The sequence below is a fragment of the Microdochium trichocladiopsis genome (assembly GCF_020744255.1).
Source record: "Microdochium trichocladiopsis strain MPI-CAGE-CH-0230 chromosome Unknown B0I36scaffold_12, whole genome shotgun sequence".
Classification (NCBI taxonomy): Eukaryota; Fungi; Ascomycota; class Sordariomycetes; order Xylariales; family Microdochiaceae; genus Microdochium; species Microdochium trichocladiopsis.
In genome coordinates this window covers 107,539-134,161 of record NW_025763555.1, presented here as the reverse complement: position 1 = coordinate 134,161, position 26,623 = coordinate 107,539, and the positions used below count along the sequence as shown (strand labels likewise).

At 54.0% G+C, this 26,623-nt stretch overlaps 9 protein-coding genes across 9 annotated transcripts; 4 read left to right on the top strand and 5 right to left on the bottom strand.

Moving 5' to 3' along the window:
* Positions 1-4,195: 4,195 nt before the first annotated feature.
* Positions 4,196-5,701, top strand: B0I36DRAFT_254842 (BAH domain-containing protein; the record flags this gene model as incomplete). The annotated part of the gene is made up of 4 exons (XM_046150842.1): positions 4,196-4,481; positions 4,586-4,873; positions 4,941-5,071; positions 5,150-5,701. The coding sequence occupies 4 exons, from the start codon at positions 4,196-4,198 to the stop codon at positions 5,699-5,701; spliced, it is 1,257 nt and encodes a 418-aa protein (XP_046005669.1).
* Positions 5,702-7,799: 2,098 nt separating this feature from the next.
* B0I36DRAFT_277309 (hemolysin-III related-domain-containing protein) lies at positions 7,800-8,997 on the top strand. Its single transcript, XM_046151415.1, has 3 exons — positions 7,800-8,404; positions 8,485-8,715; positions 8,777-8,997. The coding sequence occupies exons 1-3, from the start codon at positions 7,844-7,846 to the stop codon at positions 8,933-8,935; spliced, it is 951 nt and encodes a 316-aa protein (XP_046005668.1). The 5' UTR covers positions 7,800-7,843; the 3' UTR covers positions 8,936-8,997.
* A 159-nt stretch (positions 8,998-9,156) lies between these two features.
* Positions 9,157-9,618, bottom strand: B0I36DRAFT_354917 (uncharacterized protein; the record flags this gene model as incomplete). The annotated part of the gene is made up of 2 exons (XM_046157367.1): positions 9,157-9,527; positions 9,576-9,618. 2 exons carry the CDS (start codon positions 9,616-9,618, stop codon positions 9,157-9,159), a joined length of 414 nt encoding a protein of 137 aa, XP_046005667.1.
* Positions 9,619-10,518: 900 nt separating this feature from the next.
* Positions 10,519-12,955, top strand: B0I36DRAFT_354916 (uncharacterized protein; the record flags this gene model as incomplete). The annotated part of the gene is given in 7 exon segments (XM_046157366.1): positions 10,519-10,771; positions 10,992-11,272; positions 11,485-11,985; positions 11,998-12,197; positions 12,233-12,266; positions 12,500-12,613; positions 12,836-12,955. 7 exon segments carry the CDS (start codon positions 10,519-10,521, stop codon positions 12,953-12,955), a joined length of 1,503 nt encoding a protein of 500 aa, XP_046005666.1.
* Positions 12,956-15,208: 2,253 nt separating this feature from the next.
* On the top strand, positions 15,209-17,637 carry B0I36DRAFT_425519 (uncharacterized protein; the record flags this gene model as incomplete). The annotated part of the gene is given in 3 exon segments (XM_046162331.1): positions 15,209-15,393; positions 15,447-16,364; positions 16,382-17,637. The coding sequence occupies 3 exon segments, from the start codon at positions 15,249-15,251 to the stop codon at positions 17,635-17,637; spliced, it is 2,319 nt and encodes a 772-aa protein (XP_046005665.1). The 5' UTR covers positions 15,209-15,248.
* Positions 17,638-17,808: 171 nt separating this feature from the next.
* Positions 17,809-19,219, bottom strand: B0I36DRAFT_395711 (uncharacterized protein; the record flags this gene model as incomplete). Its single annotated transcript, XM_046161530.1, has 3 exons — positions 18,590-19,219; positions 18,081-18,197; positions 17,809-17,990 (listed from the first exon to the last, which is right to left on the bottom strand). Exons 1-3 carry the CDS (start codon positions 19,005-19,007, stop codon positions 17,809-17,811), a joined length of 717 nt encoding a protein of 238 aa, XP_046005664.1. The 5' UTR covers positions 19,008-19,219.
* Positions 19,220-19,388: 169 nt separating this feature from the next.
* B0I36DRAFT_354913 (uncharacterized protein) lies at positions 19,389-19,763 on the bottom strand (the record flags this gene model as incomplete). The annotated part of the gene is made up of 1 exon (XM_046157365.1): positions 19,389-19,763. The coding sequence occupies one exon, from the start codon at positions 19,761-19,763 to the stop codon at positions 19,389-19,391; it is 375 nt and encodes a 124-aa protein (XP_046005663.1).
* Positions 19,764-19,919: 156 nt separating this feature from the next.
* On the bottom strand, positions 19,920-21,013 carry B0I36DRAFT_395706 (uncharacterized protein; the record flags this gene model as incomplete). Its single annotated transcript, XM_046161529.1, has 2 exons — positions 20,755-21,013; positions 19,920-20,699 (listed from the first exon to the last, which is right to left on the bottom strand). Exons 1-2 carry the CDS (start codon positions 20,758-20,760, stop codon positions 19,920-19,922), a joined length of 786 nt encoding a protein of 261 aa, XP_046005662.1. The 5' UTR covers positions 20,761-21,013.
* Positions 20,538-22,575, bottom strand: B0I36DRAFT_395699 (uncharacterized protein; the record flags this gene model as incomplete). The annotated part of the gene is made up of 2 exons (XM_046161528.1): positions 20,538-21,484; positions 21,532-22,575. Coding segments are annotated over 2 exons (1,722 nt in total), but the record flags the coding sequence as incomplete, so codon positions are not given.
* Between the last annotated feature and the right edge of the window lie 4,048 nt (positions 22,576-26,623).

Genomic DNA, 26,623 nt, shown 5'->3' with positions numbered 1-26,623 from the left:
CCGGGCCGGTATACGACCACTCAAAATCGACAACTCCAGTGATTTTTAGCTTCTCCCTGCTGTCGACAAGCATAAGTTCACCCTCCGCCTCGCGACCAGACCCCCTCGCGACCACCCCCCACCTGCGCATGATGGCATCGTCAACCTCGCCGTCACTCTGCAATAGCTCGTCAGCCACCCAATAAAAAGGCTTTAAATTAATTGACCTGCACCTCTATGCAACTCTCCTCATCACTATCACTTTCAATTAGCTCCACCTCGTCGTCGCTACTGTCGGTGTTGTTATCTGTGCTGATGTCCGACCCCATCTCCCGCCGCACCTGTCTCTTCGCGCGTTCGACGTTTATAACGGTAACGAAGTCTTTGTTGGGATCCGGGTCGACTTTGCGACGTTTGTTAGGCTTTGAAGCCTCCAATGCAGCTTGCAGGCGGTCTTTTTGGTGTTCTGCAGTGGTGTATCGGAGGTTCGAAGTCTCGATTGCCTTCGCCACCTTCTGGAACAGCTTCCTGCACGTCGCTGTCGCCAGCGCAGAATCGCATTTTATCAGTACCTGATGCAATGCATAGATATCGCGACCTGTTTTTGGCGTTTTGACGTCAATTGCGCATAAGGGCGTCAAAAAGTCCGGCTCTGTAGACGTCATTTGGGCCTGATTTGGGCCATCTTGAGATGTCGACTGGGACTCCTCAGGGGTCAACATCACGAACCGGGAGCTCAACGCTTTTGACCTATTGTGTGGCCACACCCCCGTGCCTCTGAAGCCGGCCATTATGTTCTCCTTATTCATCTTGCTTTTGCGCGCAGTTTCATATGCCTCAAGAAACTCCCGCTTGCCTGGGGTCTCGTTCATGGTGTCGTAAGCAACCTCTGTAACCGCTGTACGGTAGGCCGACTTCACCGCCGAGAACACGCCTACGTCAAGTGGCTGAAGAACATGTGAGGTATAAGCCGGGAGGTAAATCAGCCAGATCTTGTTAATAAAGCATTCCGCCATGAATTCCTCTGTTGCGTGCGACTTATGGCCGTCTAGGAGAAGGCATCGCCACTGACCAGGAATAGCAGGAACCGTGTTGGGGATGAACAACTCCTTGAGCCATTTCAGCGCAATATCATTGCTGGTCCACCCGTTTGGTGAAGTCTCAAAACACCAATGCTTCCATCGATCGATTTTGACATCAGGAAACCATTGCTGTTGAACGGACTGGCCCTTGAAGATAACCAATGGAGGGATGGAACGACCGCCGGCAGAAATGGCCTCGATTATCGTGATCCAGGTCCTCCTGGCGCCGTCCTTTTTCAACGTGAACTTGCGCAGAGCATCACTGACCACGAAGCCATTGTGACCTAGGCCTTCTGCCACTCCGCACTCGTCCACGTTCCAGATATTCTCGGGCTGCACCTTTCTGCGCTGCAATGACGTCAACCGGTCGAAGAAGATATCAATGTTGGCCTTGCAGGCACCGTTGTACCGTTTGTATTCGATAAGTCGTGATCTCGAGGTTGTCAAGGCTGGGTTTCGGTGGATGAAACGACGGTACCAGTGCTGCCCAAGATGTGCGGCGGGGTCGTCGATCGACAGCAGCCGCATCGCGAAGTGCTTGAATTGCTTCAATGGTGCTGCATAGCCCAGCTTGGCTTGGTCGAGGGCCCAGGAGACCATATAGTCTTCCTGGGTGACGGAGAGGGCTTGTCGGACTTGGTATTTTTGCTTGAAGGTTGGAACGGCCTTGAGGCGACGACGTAGGTAGGATCTGTCGACTTCGTGTAGTTTGGCAGCTGTCGCAATAGGTACGCCAGCCTCGATGTCGTCCAGTGCGCGGCGGGCGCGCAATTGGTAGTCTTTTGGCACCATGACGATAGCCTCATTTTTGGGGTTTGTAATGGTCGTAATTATGTCGCAGAGAGACGCGAGGAAACAGGTTTATATGGCAGATTGTATGGTGGGGTGTTTGAACGCGTCGCGTCGCGACCCCTGGTCGTGATGCGCCCTGGTCGCGAGGCGGAGGGTGGACTTAGAGGTGCACTGACCAAATGTCAAGCTGCCGTCCAAGAGTGATACACGCGATGGATATGCTTGAAAGATAGAACACGCTGGATCATACCTGTAATTTGGCTATCGTGAGCGCCCAACACACGACGCGAGGACCCCGGCACAGTGGGGCTTTCCAAAAGGAAGAGGTCGTCCTTGAGTACGCCTTCGTGCACCTACCTATTAAAAAGGGCCTTCACGGAATCCTCCTCCCATCATAATATACAATAGCTTTGGGTTTTCTCAACTCATTGGTGTTCTTTGAATTCCATAGAAATCCACTACTGGACTCTCTATTCGAGCGGCATCTAGCTGGTGTCCTGAACGGAGGTGGGCGGGAGACTGAGAAAGCGGGCCCACCGTGATCAGCGAGACGTTGCCTGCAAACGATGGCCAAGCATCTGGTCTGCGAGTGTGTGGAGAATACCTCGCTCCATATGCATGGGTGCTCTAGGTTCTACGAGGCACCGGCTCAAGGGCGGCCAGCTACGGGCGGTCAAATCAGCAGCGGCAGCAGCAGTAGAAGGCTTCCGAGGGCACGTGGACCCATACGAGGCAGAGCCCCCAGTGGGCGGCAGTCCAACTATCACGGAGCTCCAGGTCTACTCCGGATTCTGCTGTATAGCGTGCCGATTCGTGACAAGAAGGCGGGAAGAGATTCAGAAGCACCGGGCTACAGAGGCGGTCAGCCATGATCCCAGCCAAAAGGACTGTTCTGCAGGCATAGGCCACGCGCATTGGAAAGAAGTGCGACTACAGTCGTTCTCGTCGGCGATGCACCGCACGCGGTACTGGATCGTAGGAACGCTGGCAGCGGGGCAAGCTACCACGCATGCAAGGGCGGAGCCGGGGCCGGGTGGCGGCGGTGGAGGTCAAGACTGTGAGGCCAAGATGGCGGCAAAAGTGGCGACCGAATATGCGGAACGGGGCCGGACAATCGACAACGAGACCGGCGTCGACTTTGAAGTCGCCGTGGGTCCGCCAGATGGGCCGGCCGGCAAGGACATGGCCGAGCTCTAGCGCGCAGCTGGTCTGCATGCCAGCTCTGTCCAGCATCCAGAAGGCCCTGGTAATGATCATCGGAGGATCTCGTGTTGTCACGAATTAGGCCTCTGCGTATCGCATTACAGGTCCAGAGGGATTGGCGCGTGAGTATAATACTCGGCGTGATCTTCTGCATTTGGTGGTGCCTTAATTGAGAATCTGACTTTAGGTCGTTGTGGTGGTGCCCAGCATGGCGGGGGAACACACAAAGCAGAGGCGGCTGGGCTTGGCTGACACGATTCACCCCCGCCACCAGGATTTCGGAGGGGGTGGTGTTGTGCTGGCTGGTGCCCGTAACGAGAAGGACAGTGGCCAGCCCATTCTGACGAGCTGCAGCTTGTCGAGTTGCTAGATGGTGCTGCCTGCCCACCTACCCAAGCACGAGCTGATTCCCACGCGCCGCGCCGGCCGCCGGCCCACACCCTTGTCCACTAGAGTAGCCGCTGCACGCGAGCGTCACCGCCGCGCGCCGCTCCGTCTCAATCATCGCGCCTGTCAAATCGCGAAAACGCCTGCGCTCTCGTCGCTCTCTCAGAATAGCTCGAATTCGCTCCTTGTTCAGAGCCGTGCGCGCCTCCGCGTCTGCGCGTCAGTCAGCACCTCGGGCCGCATCACCCGCCCACCCCCAGCCCACACACCTCTACAAGCTTTTGCTCGCCTGCGCCGCGCATAGCAGCCGATATCCATCCTCTTTGCCTGCTGCAAGTCTCATATCATCGTGGGCAGCATCCCTCCTTTTGACGCTGGATTGAGACAGGGTCGCGCCTGCCGCGTGCGCCACGCCAGCGCAGCTCTCTGGCTGGGGACCTAGTAGTAGCTCCTGCTGCGTCATCCGTGCAGCACTTGCCACCTCGCCTCCGAGCCTGCGCGCAGCTCCAACGCGCCGCTTTGTTGCAGACTCTCCGCTGCTGCCTGGGCCTACTTGCTCTATTTCCCTTTACAAGAGATCGCGCTGAGTTCCAACCGTCCGAGTTCCACCCTCGGCTACTGCTCAGCCGTCCACGCGACCCGGACACGTCGCTCGAGTCCCACGCGCGAATATCGGCATCACAAACAGGTAACGCTCCTGCCAAAGGAGCACGCCAATCTTCAAGGTCCGAAGAACATACGATTCTGTAGCAATGGCCACCGCTCGCAAGCGGCCTCGGCCGGAGGAGTCCACCGAGAATGTGACCGAGTGCCCTTTCACCGTCATACATGCGGATCCCAATGAGAAGGAGATGAAGACAAAGCGCCGCCGTGGCGGTTCAGAGGATCGGCCCGCGCCTCCGCCAAAAATTCACCTCCAGGTCTCGCCATTCTCTCCCATCGGCAAGTTCAACGCCAAGGACAACACCATGGACCGCCACTACCAGATCGCTCCGTTTGCCAAGTGGATGGACATGACCAGATATAACAGCTTCGTTTGTACGCGCCCCCACACCACCCCTCTTTGTATCCATATGTTTTGTAATATCTGCTGCTTCGTCCTCTGATAACGCGTGCCTCGATACTAACATGATGGTGCGTAGTGAATGGTGTCAAGTACCACAGCGAGGGCTTCGTCTTCGTCGCAAATGACAACACTATTGAGCGCCAGAAGAACCCCGGCGAGTCCCGTCAACCTAGAAAGAAGTCGGATGACGACTGGGTCGCAAGGATTCTCGAAATTCGCGCTGCGGACGAGCATCACGTGTATGCGCGCGTCTACTGGATGTACTGGCCTGACGAGCTGCCGGCTGGCACGACAGAAGGAAAACGGGTCATCAAGGGTAGACAGCCTTACCACGGCAACAACGAGCTCATCGCTTCCAATCACAGTAAGGAATTTTGCGCGCCCAAACTGGTGTGTATCGCGTGGATAGCTGACATTCGTCGTCTTTGCAGTGGATGTCATCAACGTCGTCAGTGTCACGGCAAGCGCAATTGTCCATCAGTGGGACGAGACAAATGAAGACGAAGTACAGCCGGCTCTGTACTGGCGCCAGGCCTTTGACGTGCGAACCATGGACCTCTCGGTATGCCATCCCACATTCGCACAGTACTCTGAACATTGCCTGCCGTTGAGACGTTGCTGACTCATGTATTAATTACAGTCTGCTGAGGAACGTTGCCGCTGCAACCGTCCCGAAAACCCCGACAAGAAGCTCATTGGCTGTACCAACGAGGAGTGCCGCAAGTGGCTGCACGACGAGTGCCTGATCCATGAAGCTCTCCTCCGCACTTTCGCACGCCTCGGAACCAACAAACCTCACAAGCTGGCGCCCGTCAAGGACGAGCGAGATAATGAGACTGACCGCCAGCCTCTGTCACCCAGCGAGTCAGGAGCACCACCAACGGCGGAGCTTTGTATTGATGTGAAGCCCGAGGAGCAAGTCACCGTCAAGATGGCTGACGTCGGCAACGTGCTTCCCATTATCACGGCAGAGCGCACGGGACAGGCGCCAGAACCAAAAAAGAGAGGCCGCGGCCGCAAATCAGATGCCCAGGAGGCAAAACCATACGAGGGTTATTTCTCTGCCATCATTAGAAGTGACGCCAGTCCGCCAGTTGTCGAGATCACTGATTTGCGGGAAGAAGTGACCGGTGGTCTCAAGGAGTGGACGGAGCCTCTGGACTGCCTTGTTTGTGGTCAGCAAATCCGATAAACCAGGAAATCCTCGCATCTGTTGGCAGAGCTTTGCTGGAGGCACAGCAGCAAGGACGATGGAGGCCTGTGGAACAGACGATCGGTAGACGAGATTTCGCGCTTTCCGGTGGTCCGGTCTACGCGAGGCTATCCTTAGGAATGGTCAAAAATGGGTGCACAGTCCAAGAGATTCGGTTCAAAGTGGAGTACGTGTATGAGTGATATTATCAAGAAACGTGCACGATGCACTCCCACACGGAACTCTCGCCGGAAGTATTTACCTGCCCGACGCGATTGAGAGATTATGAAGTGATGGATAGACTTGGAGTCACTAAAAGGACTGTAGCTCATCGGACTTGATTACGACGCCATTAAATTGGATGCCTCCAGGCTGGAACATAGACGTTTGCGAATCGTGTCATTTGTATAATCCGAACCCGGGGATCGAAGATGAATCGTTATTAACACGTAAGTGGTCATAGGCTACGCGAACTCCGATGTAAGACGGGTGACGTATCACCCACCGAGCAGGCGTCCTAACAGTTTAGAACATGGACCTGGGTGATATAACATTCACTGTAAGGCAGCAAGGAGTCATTCTGTTGGGAAACCAAAGCAACACTAATCGAGTGGTGTCCTGGGGCGAATGAGGATTCTTCTGGTCGGGGACAAAACAACCACTGCGACCGAAGGGAGTTCACCGCTTGCTAGTCGCGGCGGTATTGCCGGCGAGGTGCAAGGAAGGCGCAGACCTGGACGTGGCCGAGGACAAGAGCGTCCTTGCTTCTCAACTTATAGAGGTCTTCCGCGAGTCGGTAGACCTAGAAACCGAAACAAGGGTTAAGTTAACACGCGACGAAATCAAAATGAGAAATCGTAGACTTCTTGAACCTGGAGCTATCCTCGATTACCCCGTAGATGCAACCTGCGTGGGAATCCCGTCCATTATAATACAATCAATAATGATGTTAGTCCAAGAACGGGGGTAAAAGCCTTCTCTTCTAGAACGGCTTGATTTGAGTTGTAGAATAGACTAGTGGTTTAACGAAAAGTTCATTAAGGCGATAAGTTAAGTCATAATGGTGAATAACTTGCGAACGTTATGGGAAAGATGCCATATAGCATATATTACATGATTTCAGTTCCCTCGAAGCAACCAGAGCTATTAACCATTACATTGACAGCCGCAAGTCCGTAGATCAGCGAGACGTAAGGACGCCACACACCTTCTGAGGAATATTGACACGACTGCATTTGGATGTTGTCTTTTAGGATGGTCGTATGGCACTCAATGCGGTGTATGCAGCCGTGTACTTGAGTTTGGCAGCCCGATTCGTCTCAGCCTATGTGAAGAGCAGCATTGATAAAGGGTTTGATGGAGAATGTGCACACCGAACGCTCTGGCCCTAGTTTCTGACTTACCCTAGAAACCTACTACTACAGTCTTAGGCGGGCGGGCCTACTGTTATATTCCACCCCAGAATCTAGTCAACTTCCAGGGTCTAACATGTGCCACATATACAGTGTCGCCCGTGCACACCTCGACGTCCTTCTCACTCCCACGTAGGATATGCCGGCTTAGGGCATTTATCAATTCCGTGGGTTGCGAAATTGTTTGCTTGCCAGCAGACAAGACATCCATTGAGTTTGTTATTTCGCAAGTGGAGGTTGTAGCACAACAAACCACCACCTTCACCGTGTTGGTCGTTGAGTCTGCTTGCTTGCTCGCCGGCACTTGGATAGGGAAGAGTAGTTTCTCACATATATTGACAATAGCAGACATCACAGCACTCATCATTCTCGCCGTCGTAGGCATATTCGTGCGGTTCTCCTCCCCGCGCTCCTCCCGAGGACTGCAACTTGTGCAGTTGTTTGACACACGGCCCGAGCCAAGGAGCGCGCATCGGAGACTAGGATGTTTCAGACGTTGATTGGCAAAAAGTCCATCCGGCCGAGTCTCCGAAGAGGTGTGAGTGAGCCCATGCAACCAGCCCAGCGAGGCTGGCGCTTAGCGGCCCCAACCAACCGAAGAAAAGAGCCGCGGCCCAACTTCGCAAGACACAAAAGGACTACGCAGCAAAGAGGAAACGCATTTCTTCGATTCTTACTGACTTTCAAATCCCGGCCTTCAGACATTACACATCACCAGGCGCGACAGTAAATGGCGTCCACACCCCGTCTCCGAGTTCCGCCCAAGGAGTCAGTGGCGCGCAAAGGGCAGGGAATGGAAGACGACGCATCCGGGTCCGGTGAGGCAGGACGCCCTGCTCTTCTCTCGTTCGATGAGATGCCGGAATGGTTTCAACACGACAACAATCAGTGGATCCTTCACGGTTACCGGCCCATCTCGGGCTCGTTTCGCGCCTCGTTCCGCAGTTGGTGGTATCTCCACAACGAGACGGTCAACATCTATTCCCATCTCATTCCGGCGGTTGTCTTCCTCCTCGGCGAGTGGTATATCTTGCAGGACCTTGCTGGCAAATATTCCAGAGTCACTAGTACCGATTTTGTTGCTTTCTCGTTCTTTATGCTTACGGCGACCATTTGCTATGCATTTTCGGCTCTTTATCATACTTTGATGAACCACTCTTACACGGTGGACCATCTCTACCACCGACTAGATATGCTCGGTATAGGGATCTTTATAGTCGGTGACATTATCTTGGGAGTATACATAATCTTTTGGTGTGAGACTACGCTACGTAATATTTATTGGTCTATGGTTAGTTGATCTCCATAAGCTCGGCTTTTTCTGTGCCAGGACTGGTAATCGGATCTAACACTGTCTTCATCGGTCAATAGATTGGGGTTTTTGGGGCATTGACCATCATCACGAGCATCCATCCTAAGCTCCAGAGCCATAAGTATCGCTCCATGCGAACACTAGCGTTCGTGGCGACTGCCGTGTCCGTTGTGGCGCCCTTGACTCATGGGCTCGATATAGTCGGCCTAGACCTGATGAACAAGAAAGGCTTCACTTATACTCTGGTGGCAAAGATAGGCTGCCTTCTATCTGGAACCGCGCTTTATGCAGTGAGTCTCCCATTTTGCCCATACAGGAGAAAAATCGATCCTAAGACACCTGATTCGAAAGATGAGGTTTCCCGAAAGTTGGTGGCCTGGAGGCTTCGACATGTGCAGCTCCCACTCATTCATGCACATCCTGGTGGTCTGCGCCGCTGTTATCCAGATGATAGGGTATCTGGAAGCCTTCGACTATGCTTACTTAAATATTACCTGCTCGGCCTCTTGAGTTACTACCTTTGTAGAGCCTCTAATCACCGGGACGAGCGGCGACATTCCAACTTAGGTAGCGCTGTTCTGGCAGCAAGGTGCTTTCGGGAGTGGGCGCCATCGGATATTCGCGAGGAAGATAGCCAGTAAGCCGACAGCATCACAAGCAATGCGGGTTGAGTGGGTACTCATGGTCAATCTACTGGATGCGGCGGATATCAGGAAGGCAAAACTCAATTACTACACCAAAGCCGTGCACCAACTAAGACCGATATAAGTATCGTGACTCCAGATTCCTGCTACGATCCCGACTGCTACAGCGAGACATCCATCTATCACCACGTGCAGGTCCTTCATCTCATCCACACTCTCTGCCACGGATCCTTTATCGTCTCTCCTGCCCTCCTTAACTCCTCTCCAGCCCAGTTCGCTTGTGGTCTTCAAAGCGCAAGTGCTTACGGACCTCGTGGCGTCGGAGATTCTTTGTGTCTTTCTTGACTTTCTCGAAAGTTGGAACATAAGTAGACTGGAGATACTCTTCTCTCTGTCCATACGTCTTGCATAGACCCTCGACCAGTTTTTGTCCAACCATCCCTCAATCACGTCACGATCTACGTTAGGCAAGGTTTTCATAGTTCAATAGATAAGGAAATACTTACGTAGTTCCAGAGTCCATTTATTAGCATCGTCATGCAAATTCATAAGTTTCGCATCGTCCAAACCTCGGTCAAACAACTCCCAAATGTCGAGAGCGTCTGTGTGCTACTTTTACTTTCTCTTGAACGTCTTATCACTACCTCGTGCCGCGTGAAAGATTCTTTTATACTAACGGCACATGTCAGGGCTTGGCCTGTTGACTCATCTAGAAGGCCGTGCCCTCCGCGCCACCATTATGACGATCTTATCCGCGCATTCGCCTTTTGCGACGTCTAACAGAGATAGGCAGAGCACAGCCACACAGCTAGGGCGCATCTTCTGGAGCGGCAAATCGCCCTTCGCAAATACATAAGCAGGCTCTACCGAAAGAGGACGGCTTTAATCTGGAGGCTTATTTGTCCTGTTGCGTGAAAATTCCAATCAAGGTGACATGCTGTCACTTTCGCCATAATATTACGAAGTCTACAAGTGCAGAGCATACACGCAGAAATGAAGTGCGAAAAGCGGAAACGGGTCTCAGGGTAATGACCTATGTGCCTCCATCTTAAACCTGTGGTCCGCAATATTACTGTATACATCAGTGCTAAAAGAACAATAACTAATGCATGCTCTTCACTTCTCGGCATGCCAGGGGACAATAGTCAGGCGCCGAAGCAAGGCCCCAGAGAATCACAAGGTCCAAGCACCCCATTCTCTCAAGACGATAAAAGGCAGTCTATCTCCCGTGCCAGGCACTGCCACAAAAACTCGCAAGGCATACAAGCGTCGGAAGAGAATGAGAACGTATATCATCGGTTATTAGAGCCTGCCACTTACGCGAACTTCTGCCCATGAACACTAAGATCATACCATACACCAAACTATCATCATAAGTGACTCCACACAACACAGAGAGCACAGTCGCCGATTCAGGACAGCAGACCTTCCCAGCATTTGAGGCAACAGATGGAATACTCCATGATGCAGTCAGCATCATCCCCATACTGCGCGCAGCACGTTTATCGCCCGTCCCGACTGCTGCGCATCTCGACCGATGCAGGCATCAATTCAGGTGTTAAACCTGCGCAAGATTTGAGTGAGCGCTCGAAGCTCTGGGCCGAGATCAATCAGTACGATTGGGAAACGGCGAGCGCGACACGTCTCTCTCACGATAAAGCCATAGGCAAGGCTTATATCAAGTGGCAGAAGCATCTGCGCAGTAAGGTCTTGCTTCCGGACCCCAGTGCGCGGCAGGGGAGCGAAGTGGCGATAGGGATGGATATATATGATGCCTATCTCTTAAATTCCAGCTCTTTTATACGGCTACAGGTGCGCCTTTCCTTCATCATCTGGACCAAGCAAGCGCTAATGTTACGACCGGCCCCCTCAGATCACGCAAGATCTGGCCACAATAACGTATTTCTTCTGGGTGAAAAAAGGCCCTATTGGTCAATCAGGCCAATTGATCAAGACCGCTGAAAGCCCAGACCTGAGGGTACTATCGAGAAAGTTCAGCTACCACTTCAAGGGCTATACTAGCAACACGTGGGCACGGCGCTACACTGTTTCCCCAGATGAACCACGAGTCAGGCAGTACGAATTCGTAGAGCTCGACTACGGACAAACCTTACATTTACCGGATCTACCCGACTATACGGCTCTGCACTCGACTGCTCCGGGCGGAATCGAAGTCCTTCTGGACTTGGCGTTGTATGGCAAAGTATGAACCTGTAACGACCGAGCCCCAGACACGAGACGACATGGTCACCATACACGGCGCCTTTCAACCAGCTCAGTCGCTATACAATATATCTGGCCTTCTGGATTTTGAAGGACATATAAAGCCTGCTGGATAGTAGCGGCACTTCTCTGAGCTGGAAGGCTTTGCAGCATCATACAACTCGCTACAGGAAGCAAATTCCGCTGTATCAGGGTCACAAAATCTTCACACCAGTGATTTCAAGCTACAAGGCACTGTACCTCGAGTTACGGGTTCTGCACTCGCTGTCGCCTTATCAGCAGGAGATTTCGCGGACCGAGCACGTTGTTAAGGAGTGCGCGATGATGGACTGGCGGTTTCACGGTGCATTCGCACTGCCATGGTACCATGCTTATAGTTCCTTGAGTCACGGTTTCAGACGCCTGGAAGATCCTACATCGACCGAATACAGGGAACTTTGCCAGTATTTATTCGGCTCGAATCAGCCTACTCACAAGATGAGCTTCGAGATCAAGGATATCTACGAAGTCTTTGTCAAAACCAGAGCGAGAAACGCATATGAGAACTGGATTCAGAGTCGCGAGGACCGCGACACCGAGGAGCGCCTGCTTTTATGGCATGGTACTAGGCTCTCTTCGCTGCATGGCATCTTGGATGTGGTCTGCAGATCCGACGGCCTGGCGTCTGGTACACTGGCACCATGTTTGGTGATGGTATATACCTAGCTGATTCATCGAGCAAGTCAGCAGGGTACTGTCGAACCCGAGGTAGCACTGGAGATGGTGATGCGGTTCTGCTTCTATGCGAGGCCGACGTCGGAAAAGCTCGCTTACAGAGTGAATCTTCCAATTATTTCGCTCACTCTGATATCGCGGCCTCGTGTGGCCAATACAGGTGCTTTTCAGGGCTTGGTGAACTTCAGCCAGTGCGATGGAAGAATACCACCTGGGATATGTGAAGGGCACCTGCTGCCAAAGCAGGTGTTGTGCAGATGGTAAGTTAACGGATCCTGTAATGCTAGCCTCCGCTGAGTAGAGCTTTCTGGTGAGGGATATACCTTCGCCACGACGGAAAAAGAGATATCCCTAACCAGAAAGCTCTACGCCGCCCAGAACTCTTCACTTGCTGAGTGCCTCTGGCACGAAATCACTTTGTTACATCTTCCGGCAGATGTAAGGTCACAGTCATTGAAACACCAAGCTGATGGTTTTCGTTATTATCTTCTAGCCCGACACTCGGATTCCGTATCATGCATCGAACCCGCGAGGCGATTTGAAATTTAACGAATATGTTATTTACGACCCCTCGCACTTGACCATTCGATATATTCTTCATCTGAAAGTAAGTAATTGAAGGACGGAACAAATTGAAATTCCGTAGTCCTGTTACGTTTGATAGACACTCAGCACCGGTGGACAGCTAGTAATGAATATAGAGTTGATGTAATTGAAGTACTTCGTCCTCTAAAATGAGCTATGAACGCACTCACTGAACAGGTGATTCTCTGCAGAGACAGATAAAAGACTAAATCAATCAATTCATCGATGTCCAACAAGTCTGTAGGCCTGCGAAGCAGTATCCTCGCCCAACATTGGTGTTCGATTTCTGGCACGAAGAAAGTCAAAGGTTATGGGAAAATCTCGTGTAGCCGGGCTTGTGCGGCATGCCTCAGATGCTCGTTAGAGTGTGCCTTGGGAGAAAGCTAGGCTCTAACGTGTCTGAAGGGCGCTGATCGCCGGCGCAGCAAGGCATAAACGCAAGCCTTCGACTCCATCCCACAATGCTCTCGATATAATTCAGCGCCTAATTGCTTTCTCGCGACCGATTCATGACTTGCCAGTCAAGCCTCTACTGCTGAGGCGAATGGTACCGGTAGAACCGGTCACCCTGCCGATTTGCCTCCAGAAACCCCTCCGTGTATTAGATACTTGTGATTCAAGACGACTTTATATAGGATCAGGGTTCTACGACCGTCTCCACGCTACCGACGGACTTTTCCAAAAGCCATATCTCGTGTAAAATTTTAAAGCTTCATATCGTCGTGAAAGCACTCTAAGCTCGAAGTCTTTTCCGAAAGCCTGGTTTGAGTTTCCTCATCGAGAGTTCTTTGCGAATCGGCATTGCCTTCTCGAGGCAGACGATCTCCTGATTCATCCTCCATGGACAGTGGGGCGCCACGACAAGGCAGAGTGCTGTCTATCCCAGGCAGGTCGCCACCGTGGATGTGCGGATTCGTTCACTCCTCAGCTGAAGGACAGGGACCACGCGTTTCGGACATTCTAGCTAGCGCATGAACAGGCAACAGGCTTCGATGAACGCAAGAGTGGCGAAAGGGGGTGCAAGAAGGGGGTTAAGGTGGCAGGAGGAGAGGAGAAGCGGCCAGTCGGATGATGTAAAAGGACAGCTGATCACCATCATGAAGCAACCGACCGCGGATACGCCGAGATGCATGAACTCCGCCCTGAGGGGATGCCTCGGGGCCACGCGTTTTGGACAAACCAGCAAGCGCATGGACAGGCAGCAGACTTCGGTGAAGGCGAGAGTGGCGGAGGGACGAAGCGTCAGGGTGCAAGATGGGGGTAAGTGTGAGGTCAGGAGAGGAGAAGCGGCCAGTCGGATGGCGTAAAGGCACGGCTGAACATCCATCACATGAAGCAACTGACCGTGACTGCGCCGAGATGCATGAACTCCGCCCTGGGGGAACGACGGACCGGCAGTGAAGGCCTCGGGTGTCTCCCCTGATGCAACCTCAGGAGGTGGCAATCGGCTCATCTGCCTTGCAAGTAACCTAAAAGGAGGCAGCCCTCATGCACGTTTCTGGCTGCTAGGGTGGCTGTCGTCACCTTCACATCGTTCCGCTCCTGTAATTCGCCGTTGCCATGACTCCCTCCATCCGCTTCCGCCGAGTCTGCCTTGCCGATGCAAGACTGCGCGGGTCTGCTTTGTGAAACTGCATAGACAAGACCACATATGGGCGCCAGGTGGAACCTTGGCACGCCTGCCGAGTTGGGGAAAGGCCCGGGGGAGCCAGACAAACAGTGACAAGCACAGCACTTCCAGCAAAGGCTGTCTGGGCTCGACGATCCAAGTGGAGGCAGCCCATGGTTGAGGAAATCAGCCCGATGTGCCTTGCGGAACATGTCTAGTTGAATCAACTTCGTACCTCCGTTCGTCGCCTCCCAGACAGAGGCGTCAGCCAGACATGGCACAGACTTGGACTGGACCGAGAAGCCCCTGAAGCATCAGCCGTCTGCGGTACAGGGAACGCCCCAGAGGCGAGGTACCCGGAATTCTCAGAGGCAGCCGGAAGACCCAGTCCCTGCGCCTTCACCCTGCATTCTGCCCCCGCGTAACTCTTGAGGCGGCCTCCCTTCCGTCGTGGTTGGTAACAGGGAGTGGCAGTAAAAAGCGTGCCATGACCAACTCCTGGAGCCATTGACGCTTGCGAACCTGGTCCTTCACGGGGCCATACTCCCACATTCACAAACTCCCTGAGCAACAGTTTTCCATCAACGTTATCCGAAATCTCGCAGTGTCTGGGCGATTCTCTGCGGCGATATTGCTGCTGGACGTTGAGGATCTCCAGCCGGACTTTTTCCGATCCGCCCGGGCCGGATCCATTGGATAGCAGCGCGCCTGCCTGCGTCGCGTCTCCGTCCACCCACGCAACCACGAACGCCCATTATCTTCTCGACCACAACCCACTCCCTCGTTGACATCAGATACCAAACTCCCGCATGTGCAGTCATCACTCTTCGAGTTCTCGTTGCTCTTCTCGACGTCCCTGGTGAATAGTGCATGTTGATTGGTTGGTCGGGGGCCCACTTCTGTACCATGAAGCTGCTGACTAACGGTGCAGGGGCTGAGAATCGGGTGCGTCGGTGGCTGGGCGGCAAATTTCCCACCGCCCAAAATGTCGCGTCGCGCGACCTCCCACGGCCTTCCCCGTCCTTCTCACCATCGCATTCCGTCGACCATGGCAGACCAAGCGCGGTCGCAGATCATCAAGGAGAACCCCATTGGCAAAGGACTTGATGCCTTCCGTGCTTCATTCAGTCTGATCTGCGAAGGCGCGAGCGTCCCCTGCACTCCGGACTCGCTAGGCAGGCTCGACCGCGAAGGTAAGAACGACAGCACAGCTTCGTTCCATGTGGCCCTTCTGACCATTGTGCAGAGCTGCAGAATCTCACCCTTGATCTTCTTCTGGCGCTCCAAAGCCTTCGAATCTCTCGCCTACTTCGTTCCAGCGGTAGTGGCAAGAATCTCCTGAGCGATCTCTCAAGACTCAATTCCGCTGTCAACTCCGACGACTTCGACCTCAACAGCATCAAACCTCTTCTGAATGCGGCTCTTACCGACGACCCGGACGACGCAGTTATCTGGAATGAAGTCTACCACGCCGTCACCGAATCCACTCCGCCGCCCCGACCGACAGCATCATCCCTCCACCAAACCCCTTGGCTGCACAACACGAGCAGCTTCGCGAACTCCTCCGAAGGCCGCAAAGATGTGGACAGAGTCCTTAAGTTGGAGCTTGGTCCTCTCTACGTCGGGCTTCCTCGCTTCTGCGAGACATATTTCGGACGTGTGGCCGGTCTTGAGACAGCTGCCGCGGCCGTCTTCAAGGAATGCATGGGAGGCAGCAGTCCGCTCTTCAATAAAGGCTGGATTGGATGGCCAAAAGACGCAAATCAGGACGACGTCTTGAGCTGGTTTGCGGACTTGTGCGAGAAGCTGGCGGCCTTCGCAGAACACCACAGGTCAAACCCGGCATGTCGACGGAGACCATTGGCACAACCCAACAAGCCAATCCGCGGTTCCACAGGGGAACGCAAATTGGACGTCGGCTTCGTGAACGACACCAAGGCCGATAAGAATTCTCGATGCCACTGGTCGCAGGTCCTCGTCCCCGGCGAGCTGAAAAGCAACCCATCGGCCGACAAAGCGTCCAAGGCATGGCTTGATCTTGGGACGTACGCGAGAGAGGTTCTCGCTGCTCAAGACACTCGTCGGTTCGTTTTAGGCTTCACCATCTGCGGGTCTCTCATGAGGATATGGGAGTTTGACCGGCTGGGGGGGTCGCATCCGAACAGTTCGACATCAACAAAGATGGACTGCAGTTTGTGTCCACGGTCCTCGGCTTTCTCTGGATGAACGAGGAGGAGCTTGGGTTCGATCCGACAATCATGACGGCAAACAACGAACGATTTATCGAGATCGAGCGGGACGGCTCAACAGAACGCCTCATCATTGATCGGGTGATGAAACGCGCACCTTGCATAGCTGGCCGGGCGACGACTTGCTGGAAAGCCCACCGCGAAGGACAACCCCAGTCACTACTTGTTATCAAGGATTCGTGGCAATATACGGAACGCGATGAGGAAGGCGAACTGTTACGCGAGGCGACTGGCAAAGGCGTCGTCAACATGGCCCGATACTATCACCACGAGACTGTTCGGGTTCACGGTAAGGATGACGACATTCGAAGCAACGTGCGGGGAGGGTTAGATGTTACCAGAGCTACGAACTACCGGTCGGAACGCTCGATGCCTCCACCGAGTACCACCATGTCTGGCGCTTCGCGGAAGGGCCGCAGCAACAGCATCGCTGGCAAGAAGCGGTCTTCGAGTCAAACTGGCGCCGCGCTGCCCCCCAGCAAGCGATCCTGTTCGGCATCTCCAACGAAGGCTAGCAGCAACGCAATGCCAAACCGGGTGCATCGGCGTGTCATTCTTCGTGACTATGGAAAGCCCATATACAAGGCGAGCTCCCGATCGGCTCTCCTTGTCGCGATGGAGGGCTGCATTGAAGGACATGAATCCTTGCGCAAGGCTGGTTTCCTCCACAGAGACATCTCAATCAACAATCTCATGATCAATGAGGACGACAACAATCCCTCCTGGCCTTCGTTCTTGATTGACCTGGACCTCGCCGTCAGAGAGCAACGAGAGGGCACCTCTGGAGCAAAGGGCAAGACCGGCACGAGGGCGTTCATGGCAATCGGGGCGCTTCTGGGCGAGCAACATTCTTTCATGCACGACCTCGAGTCATTCTTCTGGGTGCTCTTCTGGATATGCATCCACTACAAAGGGCCCAACGAGGGCAGAGCCGTTCCGCGGTTTGAGAAGTGGAATTATGTCGATACGGATGAGCTAGCAGAGCTGAAAAAGGGGCAAGTATCCCATGAAGGGGACTTCATCAGAACCGCGGAAGAAAACTTCACGCATTATTACCAGCCTTTGGTACCCTGGGTGAACAGGTTACGGAAAGTTGTGTTTCCAAATGGTGGGAGGTGGGAAAGAGAGGACACAGGATTGTATGCTCGGATGAGGGAGATCCTTCAGGAAGCCCAAGAGGGTTCCTAAGGCATTGGCGGACAAATAGATACTGCGAGTTATTGCTCGGAACGGTCAACTTGCGCAATGTCTGTGTGTGTGAGGTCCTCCACCGCCGTCTTCCATTCGAGGAGGTCTGCAGCGATCGGCTCTTGGTGGTGGTGGGAGTCGTCAGGGTGGTTGGAGCCGTCGGAATGTGACCTACGATTTGCGCCCATAAATGCAGCCCCACGACCCGTCCCGCGAGCGGCCATCAATGGCGGTGGGTGCCGGAATAGTCGACATGGAGTCTGTTCTCCCTCGTCGCTGGTTGAACCGAGCGCAGACGCCAGCGAGGGTGGCGGTCTTGGCAGGCTCCTCGTCGTGGGGCTCGTCCGCCGAGGCTAACAATATCTTCGTGTGGCGAGGGAAATCCAATGGACGGTCTGACGATGACCGGCGGGGATGCCGCCAAGGCATGGATGGGGACTTACCACTCGTACAGGCGATTAACACGAGCATCGGACGCCCAGCCAAGCTGGATGGACTAAGGCGTTCATCGTGCCCGCGAAGGAATGAGGAGACGAAGGCAGAGGTGAAGCCAGAAGCGCCTGGAAGGGAGTGCACGAAAAGTTCACTACTGCCCGAGGCAGAAAGGCAGCAACAGGCTGCGCCTATTCTCATCTCGTCGCGCACCAACAGCATCCAGCGTTCTTCTGCCGACCTCTCCAAGGGAATTGGCATCCATTCATTTAGATCATCGGGGTGCACAGGGCATCACGGACACGCCGCCCTTCCGCGCCTACGCAGCGACCCCTCCTTCGCCTGGCCTCCGTCGTGGCACGAGCGTTTCGCCTGTCTCGCCACTGTCGCCGCCTACTGCGGCCGGCCCGACCCGTCACCTTTCGGCCAACATCTCATCGCAGGTGGTCTCCATCTTTTTCAGCCACCCCGTCGTGCAGCTTCAAGTGTGCCATCTCCGCAGCGATAGAAGACCCAATACCCTCCTCAGGAATCTCTGCAGCATGTTTGTATGGGGCTTCGACCTCGTCGATAAACCCTTGAATAGACCACTTTCCAGCCAGCATCTCGTCGTATGTGATCTCCGTCTTTTTCAGCCGCTCGTCGTGCAGCTTCAAGTGCTCCATCTTGGCGGCGACAAAGGACCGAATATCCTCCTCGGGAATCCCTGCAGCAAGCAAGTCCCAGTCTGGAGTGTGGTCTTTCAGCTGCTCCCAGGGCAAGCTGCCAGGACCGTGGAAGAACCCCTGCAGGACCATGTGGTACCACATCGTCCCCTCGGTTTCGGATCGCTCGACCAACTTCGAGAGCTCCTTGCTCTGGTACTCCGGCGCGTGCTTCTCTTCTTCTTCCAGAACGCGCTTAAATAAGCCCAAGTGCCTGAGAATCCGAGCTCTCATGTCGGGGGTGAAGTCCCAGAGTTCTGGCCTTTCCTGGAGGAGCCACCAGGGTGCAGTGCCGAGTAGCTGAGCCGGGCCGGTATACGACCACTCAAAAATCGACAACTCCAGTGATTTTTAGCTTCTCCCTGCTGTCGACAAGCATATTTGCTAGGCCGAGATCGTCACAGATGAGCTTGAATGGTCCTTCGTTGTACTCTGGCCAGACATGACGATCGGTCAAGGACTTGAGAACCCTGAAGAAGATGTATTTCTGTCGGGCATTTCTTCGTCCTCGACCGAATTCAGCTGTCCAAGAAGCTGCCGCCAGTGTTGCTCGACGACGTGGTCGAAATACTCCTTGGTTGTCGAAAATCCTTCACTGCGTGGGCCTGGTCGTTCTTAGTATTGGAAAGAGGGGAGGCGAGGGGGCGGGGAGAGCATAGCAATACCGAGAACGTCAACCCCCCCGAGGCGGATGATCTCGTGGGCCGTCACTCTGAGCGGCCGCCGCGTATGGGTCGACTCAAAGGGTAGACCGCTGATCTGGCTGAAGTTGAGGTCGAAGAGCTGGAGCGTGAATTGAGCGAGCTGTCGGTATATGATCTCGACTTCCTTGTCGTCCAGGTCATTCCTCAAGAGCGTAGATCCCTCGGCCTCTTCCCTCAGAATGTTCTTGAGGCTTACGCCTTGGATGAAGTCCTCCATGATAAACGGGCCGAGGCCGAGTGCATTGTCGCTGGCGAGGCCCCAAGCCTTGAATTTGGGGACGGGCATGTTGGTTCGCTCGTGGAGAAGCCTCAATGTCGCCACCTCGCCAGCGACCTTCTCGTCGAGGTGTGCCTCACTCGTTTTGCCGGCTATTGGAAAGCGAATGATCCATGCCTCGTTGTTAGTAAAAACCACCTTCTGATATAGATTAAATCCGCCATATTACCCCTGAGCTGTTTGAAGCGAGTTGTGCGCTTTCTCTTCATGAAATACCAGCTTTTGCTCCAGCCACCGATCTACAGTAACCTCCGAGAAGTGGTTTGGGAACTCCTCGCGGAACTGCCGGAACTTCATCGTCGCCCTAGATTGGTAGGCGGTGTCGAAGATGTTGCCCGGCTTCTCCCTCCCTGGAGAAAGGATGGAAAATTGAATCTCGCACCGATCGTAATTTATGCGCTCTGTCAACGGTAGGTCGCTAGTAATAAACATCCGGTCCATCGTCTTGGCGATATCCAATAAGACGTTAGGAAGAAGACACGCGTTAAAGTGGATGTGAAGGTGAGCTCCCTTGGGCATCCGCCTCGCCACCTGGAACACGTCCGTCGGCGGGATCAGGTCGACATTCGACAAGAAGTGGTCGGCCGGGGCCCTAGAGTGCAGCTGGTCGTCATATCCCTTCCTCTTTGGCGCCGCGTCGTAAACCCTGATTTTGTCTTTCTCCTTGAGGATCTGCAGTATGGCATTTGCTCTCCGCTCTAGGTCTGAGGCCTTGACGGTGCAGTGGTGGTCCCACGCGAGTACATGCTCGCGGCGGCCTAGCTCCTGCCGCTGGGCGAAGTAGTCGTTGACGTCCTTGCAAAACGGGGCGGCGCTGTTCTCGCGAAGGCTGCCGTCCATGAAGTTTGAAACGCGAAAGACAGATAACAGACGGGCTTTGGTGCAATTTTGCTGTGCATGGGGATCTCGGCGGTTTGCCAGATCTGATAGGGCTGTTTGAGACTTCTGAGCAGGTCTGTCAGCAACTGATCTCACGAGCTTCTGTGATTTATATACTCGCCATCATAGCCGAAACTTCTGAATTACCATGGACCTGGTATTCTCAAGACCAGTCAGAGTCCCACAAGTAGTCGTCTGCCTCCTCTTCGGTCGTTCCCTCGGTGTCTTGCCCTCCGTCCTGTTGTGAGCTGGTGATCGGCCACTTGTCCAAGCCCATTCGCTGTTTGTGTGTCAACAAACCTCGCCTCGAAGGCCTCTCGAACCATCTTACGAGTCCTGTATTTGAATTTTCGACCATGGGATACAATGTAGAGCACCGCATTGTACGCCACAGTACCGTCTCGAGCAGGTGATAGGGACTCGTCGACGAGAAATAGATAGAGCATTGTGAATGCCGCATTTCGGGCGCCTGCTTTCGAGCCCTTAATTGCCCTCCGTTCTAATGGATCGTAATCGTCGTCTCCCGTCTTCAGTTCCCTCACGACGTCTTGGAGCCTTTGCTGCTTGACGACATCGACAGCAAGGGTGTTGAGGGAATTGCAAAAGACACGGTAGTCGGCCAGTTGGCATGGCATGCGACGAAAGAAATGGCGGAATCCGTGCTCTACGCTGTAGGTAATGACATCGAAGAAGGGAACGTCGGCGCGTTTCTTTGATGATTCCGCTGTGCTCTGGTCCGGGGAGCCGAAAAGTCCAGTCGATGCTCCGGCGACGGGGGCTGCGCTGGCGCCGGCAAGGGGTTCACTGTCTGCGACTTCGACAGCAGTTGTTGATGACTCTCCAGGTATCGCCTGTACTTTGTTAGCGAAGTTTCAGGGATCCGAGGCTGTCAACTCACTGCCGTCTCAACTGACGCATCGTCCCATTTGGAATACAGGTCGTCTGGTAACATCTTCTTCCCAGCGACCTTGGAAACTACCAATTTGTCTCCCATCGTATCATATTTCATGACCATACTTCCACCGAGTTCCTTTGCTACACTGAGGATCTTGTTGATCAGTGCGGCCAATTTCCTCAAATCCCCGTGGTTGTCTTGCTCCCACTTCCTGATGGCGTCCGCAACATCTTCCACCTCCGGCTCTTGAAATGTACCGTTACGGTGGTAGGCGCGCACGAGCTTGGGAGTCTGAGACACCCGGAGCTGCGGTGCGACGTCTCGGATCTCAAGACGCTTATGGAAGACCCGAGTTTTGACTTCAAGGGTTGAATGGAGTGGTACCACCTCGCCTTCTTTGCGAATTCTCAACTTAGATCCGGCACTGGTAGCGACTGAAAGGCCGGTGTTCGGGGATAGAGACAAAGACGCGAGCATGCCAGAGAGACCGTCATATTCTGGCCCTTTGCTACTGGAAGCCTGCAACGTTGTGGCCACGTATCCGTCGGTTTCGTGGCGGACAATGAAGTTCAAATCTCCGAAGCGGTACGCAATAATTCTGTGATGTCCAGTATCGCCAGTGACCCGGCCTTTGGTGTATGCCTTTTCGAATTCGTGGCCGAAACCCTTAAATTCATGCAGTCCAATGAACTCGTGGGTCTTTGTTTCCTCTCGACAGAATATTGCAGTGTTTTTGATGACCTCGATGCCGATGGTGAATGGTTCAAGTCCGTTGCTGCTTAAGCCTGGGTTCACAAACGAGAGAAGCTTGCGGATATTGTTCCGGTCGGTCACAACATCTATTGATCTGAGGTCGAACGAAGGATTCGTAATGTGCAACGCGCGAAATAGAGGTTCGAGGGGACTGTCCGGATGGCGAGCTGCGTTTTGAGCGATGTAGATAAGGCCGGAGTCCTTCTTCAGCTGTCGAGGTCCTCCTGGAGCGGACCACAGAGCTGGACTGCCCGGGACAGCGATGGTGGGCGTGGGCGCCTCAATCCAATTATGGCAATTGATAGGGGGGCATGACGAATTGATACGCGGGCATGACCCTTAGGGGGGCATGACTTTTTGTAACACTTGATTGGGCCAAATTTTCTAGATCCATAAATACTTCCGAGCAAAGGCGGTGAAGCCAGCCCTCTTAACAAGCCCAGATTTCGTGACCGCAAATGCACCCGACCAACACTAACCCTTTAGAACAGGCGTCAAAGAGAAGTATTGCTTTCGGTACTATTAAGGAGAAGGTACTGATCCGGAATAGGCACGCGATGGGAAGTTCTCTGTATTCCAAAAGGTCACTGTCGTACAAGACTATTGCTTTACCGTCGCTCGATTGGCGAGCGCCAGGCGAGCGACAGGTAAGAGACGGGCGCTCGCTGACTCAGCGAGTGCTTCCTAATTGAGTGGGTGCGGCCCCCCTCACAGGTACAGGGTATTCAAGGGCTGTTTCATAACCAAAGCTGTCTACGTCTCCCCTTACTACTATGGAAGGAAGAATCTCCTCTTCGCCATCAGCCAGCTCCCATTGATTCCTCCGTCTCCGAATGCTGGGCTGCGTTCTCCGCCCGCTGGCACGAACTCCTGTGGTTCTTCCCGTCCCTAGAAGGGTCGACTGGCTGCGTAACTGGCGCTGATTCGAGACATCAGCTTGGCCACTGGCCTGTCGGCTCGTCCCAAGTTCCATTCTGGCCTGAGTCGACTTGTTCAAGCTGCCCTGTGGACGACCTCGCCTACGGCTCGAGGGCCCCTGGTCGACCGGTTGACCAATCGGCTGACTACTAGTCTCGATGGCTAGCCCTGATGGAACGGCCTGCTTGGCGTTCTTAGGTCTGCCACGGAGAGCAGTGGCGATCTTAGGGTCGAGGATTCGTCGGTATGGATCTCGAGAGGATGCTTCTCGTAGGTGCCACCGAGGATGGACGTCCCATTTCGTGAAAGGCGTGCCATTATTCAGCTTTGAGTAGATCCTGTGGCAGCAGGGAATTCCAAGCTCGATCGACAACGAGCAGTCCTCGCCGCAATCCCCGAGGGATTCAGGGAACGGATTCTTCCCGGTCGGCATTGCTTTCCTTGCAAGCCGATATTGTTTGTTGATCAGTCCAAGGCCCTTGGAAGAGAGCGCCGTCCGGAGTTCGCCGAGATACTCCGAGCTAGGCCCAATGTACTCTCGCGCGGTAAGTACCTCGTCCGCTGCGCAAGCGTCGTTGAAATCTCGTTCCTGGTCCCTCATCATGTCCTGCATAGCCTCCATGAGCCGATAGAGATGGCTCATACCATTCAGGAGATAGCTCTTGATGTTGTTGTTGCTTGCTTCTGTACCAGAGGTGACGCGGACGCCGAAGTTGCGATACTTGCGAATGAAACAGCGCGCCCACTGCGCCCGTACAGGCATATAAGTTCCATGGAGATACCGCAGGATAGCTCGCTGGTCATCAAACTCATTGCAGAGATTTCTCCACGCCTTCTCATGAGCCTCCTCAGTCTCCGCAAACATGACGAGCTTCCACATCATGAGGACCCCTCGATAGCTATGAGGGATGACCGCCGCCGTCGGGGCGTGGACCAACTGTCGGTCTTTGGGGCTCAGCTCAGCCTGTGCCTGTGGAGCAGAGTCTTCTCCGTCGCTGCTGTCGGAACTGCTGCTGCTGTGGCCCTTGGCCCACTTCTGCTTTGACTTGAGCAAGACGTTAGAATTGATATGGTGGATGCACAGCTGCTGCTGTGCATCAGGGAACTGATCATTCAGGGCTGCCTTCATCTGATTGTCGAAGTCGGTAATGATAACGTCCGGTTGGCGAATAGAGTGTTGCTCTGAGAGCTGTCGAATACCCTCGGAGAGGAACTGAAACCCCTCCCGTCTCTCGTTGTCAATCAGGCCGAAAGCAGCATTGAAGACAGAGCCAAGGCAGGTCTGTCCTGTTGCCTGAAATAATGGAAGCTTGAAGCGATTGGTGTTGTATGTGTTGTCGAAGCTGATCACCTCGGGAAACCGCTTCCACATCTGGAGGCAGTAGGGAAAAGTCCAGACAAGGCCAACGAGACGGTTTGGCTCATCGTCCGCCCACTTCACGAGATAGGGAATCTCCATCTCGTCAAACAGCTTGATTAACGCGGCGGTGGGAGTATAGCCATTCAGCTTGTCTCGGTTGATGAGAGCTCGGGCGTTGTAGATGTCCCTCTGCGTCAAGATTGACTCGGGATGTTGGTCTTGGACCACAGCCCGTACGTCACGGGCCCGGATACCGACCCGACGGCTCGTCGACTCGATGGTAGCCCTGATGGGTGTAGTGAGTCGTCGGTGGGAAGGGTGCGCAGACGGCCTAATGCTACGTCCATGATTGTGTTGATTGTGTTCGGGGTTTGGGTGTTGTCTTAGGAGCCACTTGCCCTCTTCTAGAGCTTCAGCAATGACCATCCACTTGCATCCACACTTCCGAGACTTGCGTAGCCGAAGCCCTGTACCTCTACTCGGCCGTGGTTCTCCGTATCGGTCACATTGGAAAGAGTACCTCATCCTCCGACCATTGTAGGAATAGGCATGTCGTCGGACGATGCCGAAGCCATTCTCTTTCGCAAAGGTGTTTACCACGTCGAACAAAGCTTCGGCTGACGGCTTTGGGTCGCCTGGGATCGGCGGATTCGGGATCGGGTCTGGGTCAGGGGACGAAGACATCCGAGGAGAAGATCGCATCTCTTGAGGAGATGAAGCTTGGGCGGACGGCTCTCGGGGCGGTGAGTAGGGAGGAGGCGATTCAATCGCATCTGAGCTGAGTGGTGAGTAGCCCCATCTCTCGCGCCATTGACGTACTCGTTCGTATGACCGAGCGAGCTCGAGCGTAAGCCTCCGCTCCGTCCCAATCACTTTTCGTACTAGCTTCAGGGCAGATTGAAACTCGGCCCGTGTGGGTGACGATTGCTGCTGTTGTGCTGATTGAAGTGGCAAGGAAGACAGTGGGTCGGTTTCTGGTCCTGGGACAGGAATCCTCACTCGTAAGGACTGCCTTCCACCGGACGGGAAATCGTTTGAGAGGTGCACCTCGTGATCGAAACGGAGCTCCCATGGTGGCTCGTGAAGTCCACGCCATCCGTGCGGCTGTGGAGCTGTCGTGAAGGTTTCTGGGTAAGATGCAAAGAGATTTCCGAGTACATCTTCGTCGCCGACTCCGTAGTATTGGCCGATACTTGTTGCTATGCTGCTCGCTGAGGATGGCCGATTCGCAAATATCGGCGGGCTGAACTTGCCCTGTCGGCTCTGCCGCTGTCGTTTTCGAGGCCGTACTTGATCTTGAGCGTGGGGACTAGAACTACGGGTTCGTCGTCTCGAGTTGGAAGGAGACTCGGATTGGAACATGACGAAGTTCCCAATTATCGAAGGTTGACCATGGTGGATTTGCTTGCTGTTGGTGGGCTTGATCTGATCGCGTCGCGTCGTGTCAGCTCCGAGATTAGGGGAGATAGCCTTGAGGTACTTAAAAGGGTACGGCAGAATTCTGCCAACACTAACAAAAAAGAAATTGACGAATCAGAGGCCCGAAAAGTCATGCCCCCCTAAGGGTCATGCCCGCGTATCAATTCGTCATGCCCCCCTATCAATTGCCCGCTATAATGCTACTCGAGTGGGTGGGCATGCTATAGTACCCCGTAGAGTGGGCGCATGTCACGAGCTAGGGCAGACGATACAGGGTTTAGAAAGGCGGCGCGTCTGTGAGCCTGGCTCTCTCGACGCCCGAATCAATCACGGGCGAGGCATTACGAATGCCTTGGTTCCATTATGCAACCTGGAATATTGCGGACTTGATGAGCGTGACTTCTCGAATGCAGGAGGCTATGCCAACGACACCGGGGCAAATATACGAGCATATATGAGAGGAAAGCTTGCATATCGACTCCTTGTCAAACATGAATTTGTATGAGACTGGGTCGTGACTTGAACAGAGGATCATCTTTGTCGAAAGGTGGTCGAAACAGTTGGACAAGAAGAAGGGGGCAGATTTGGGGAGGTTACCAAATCTGCGGGGTCTTTGTCCACGCTGTCTTTATCTGATGGCAGAAA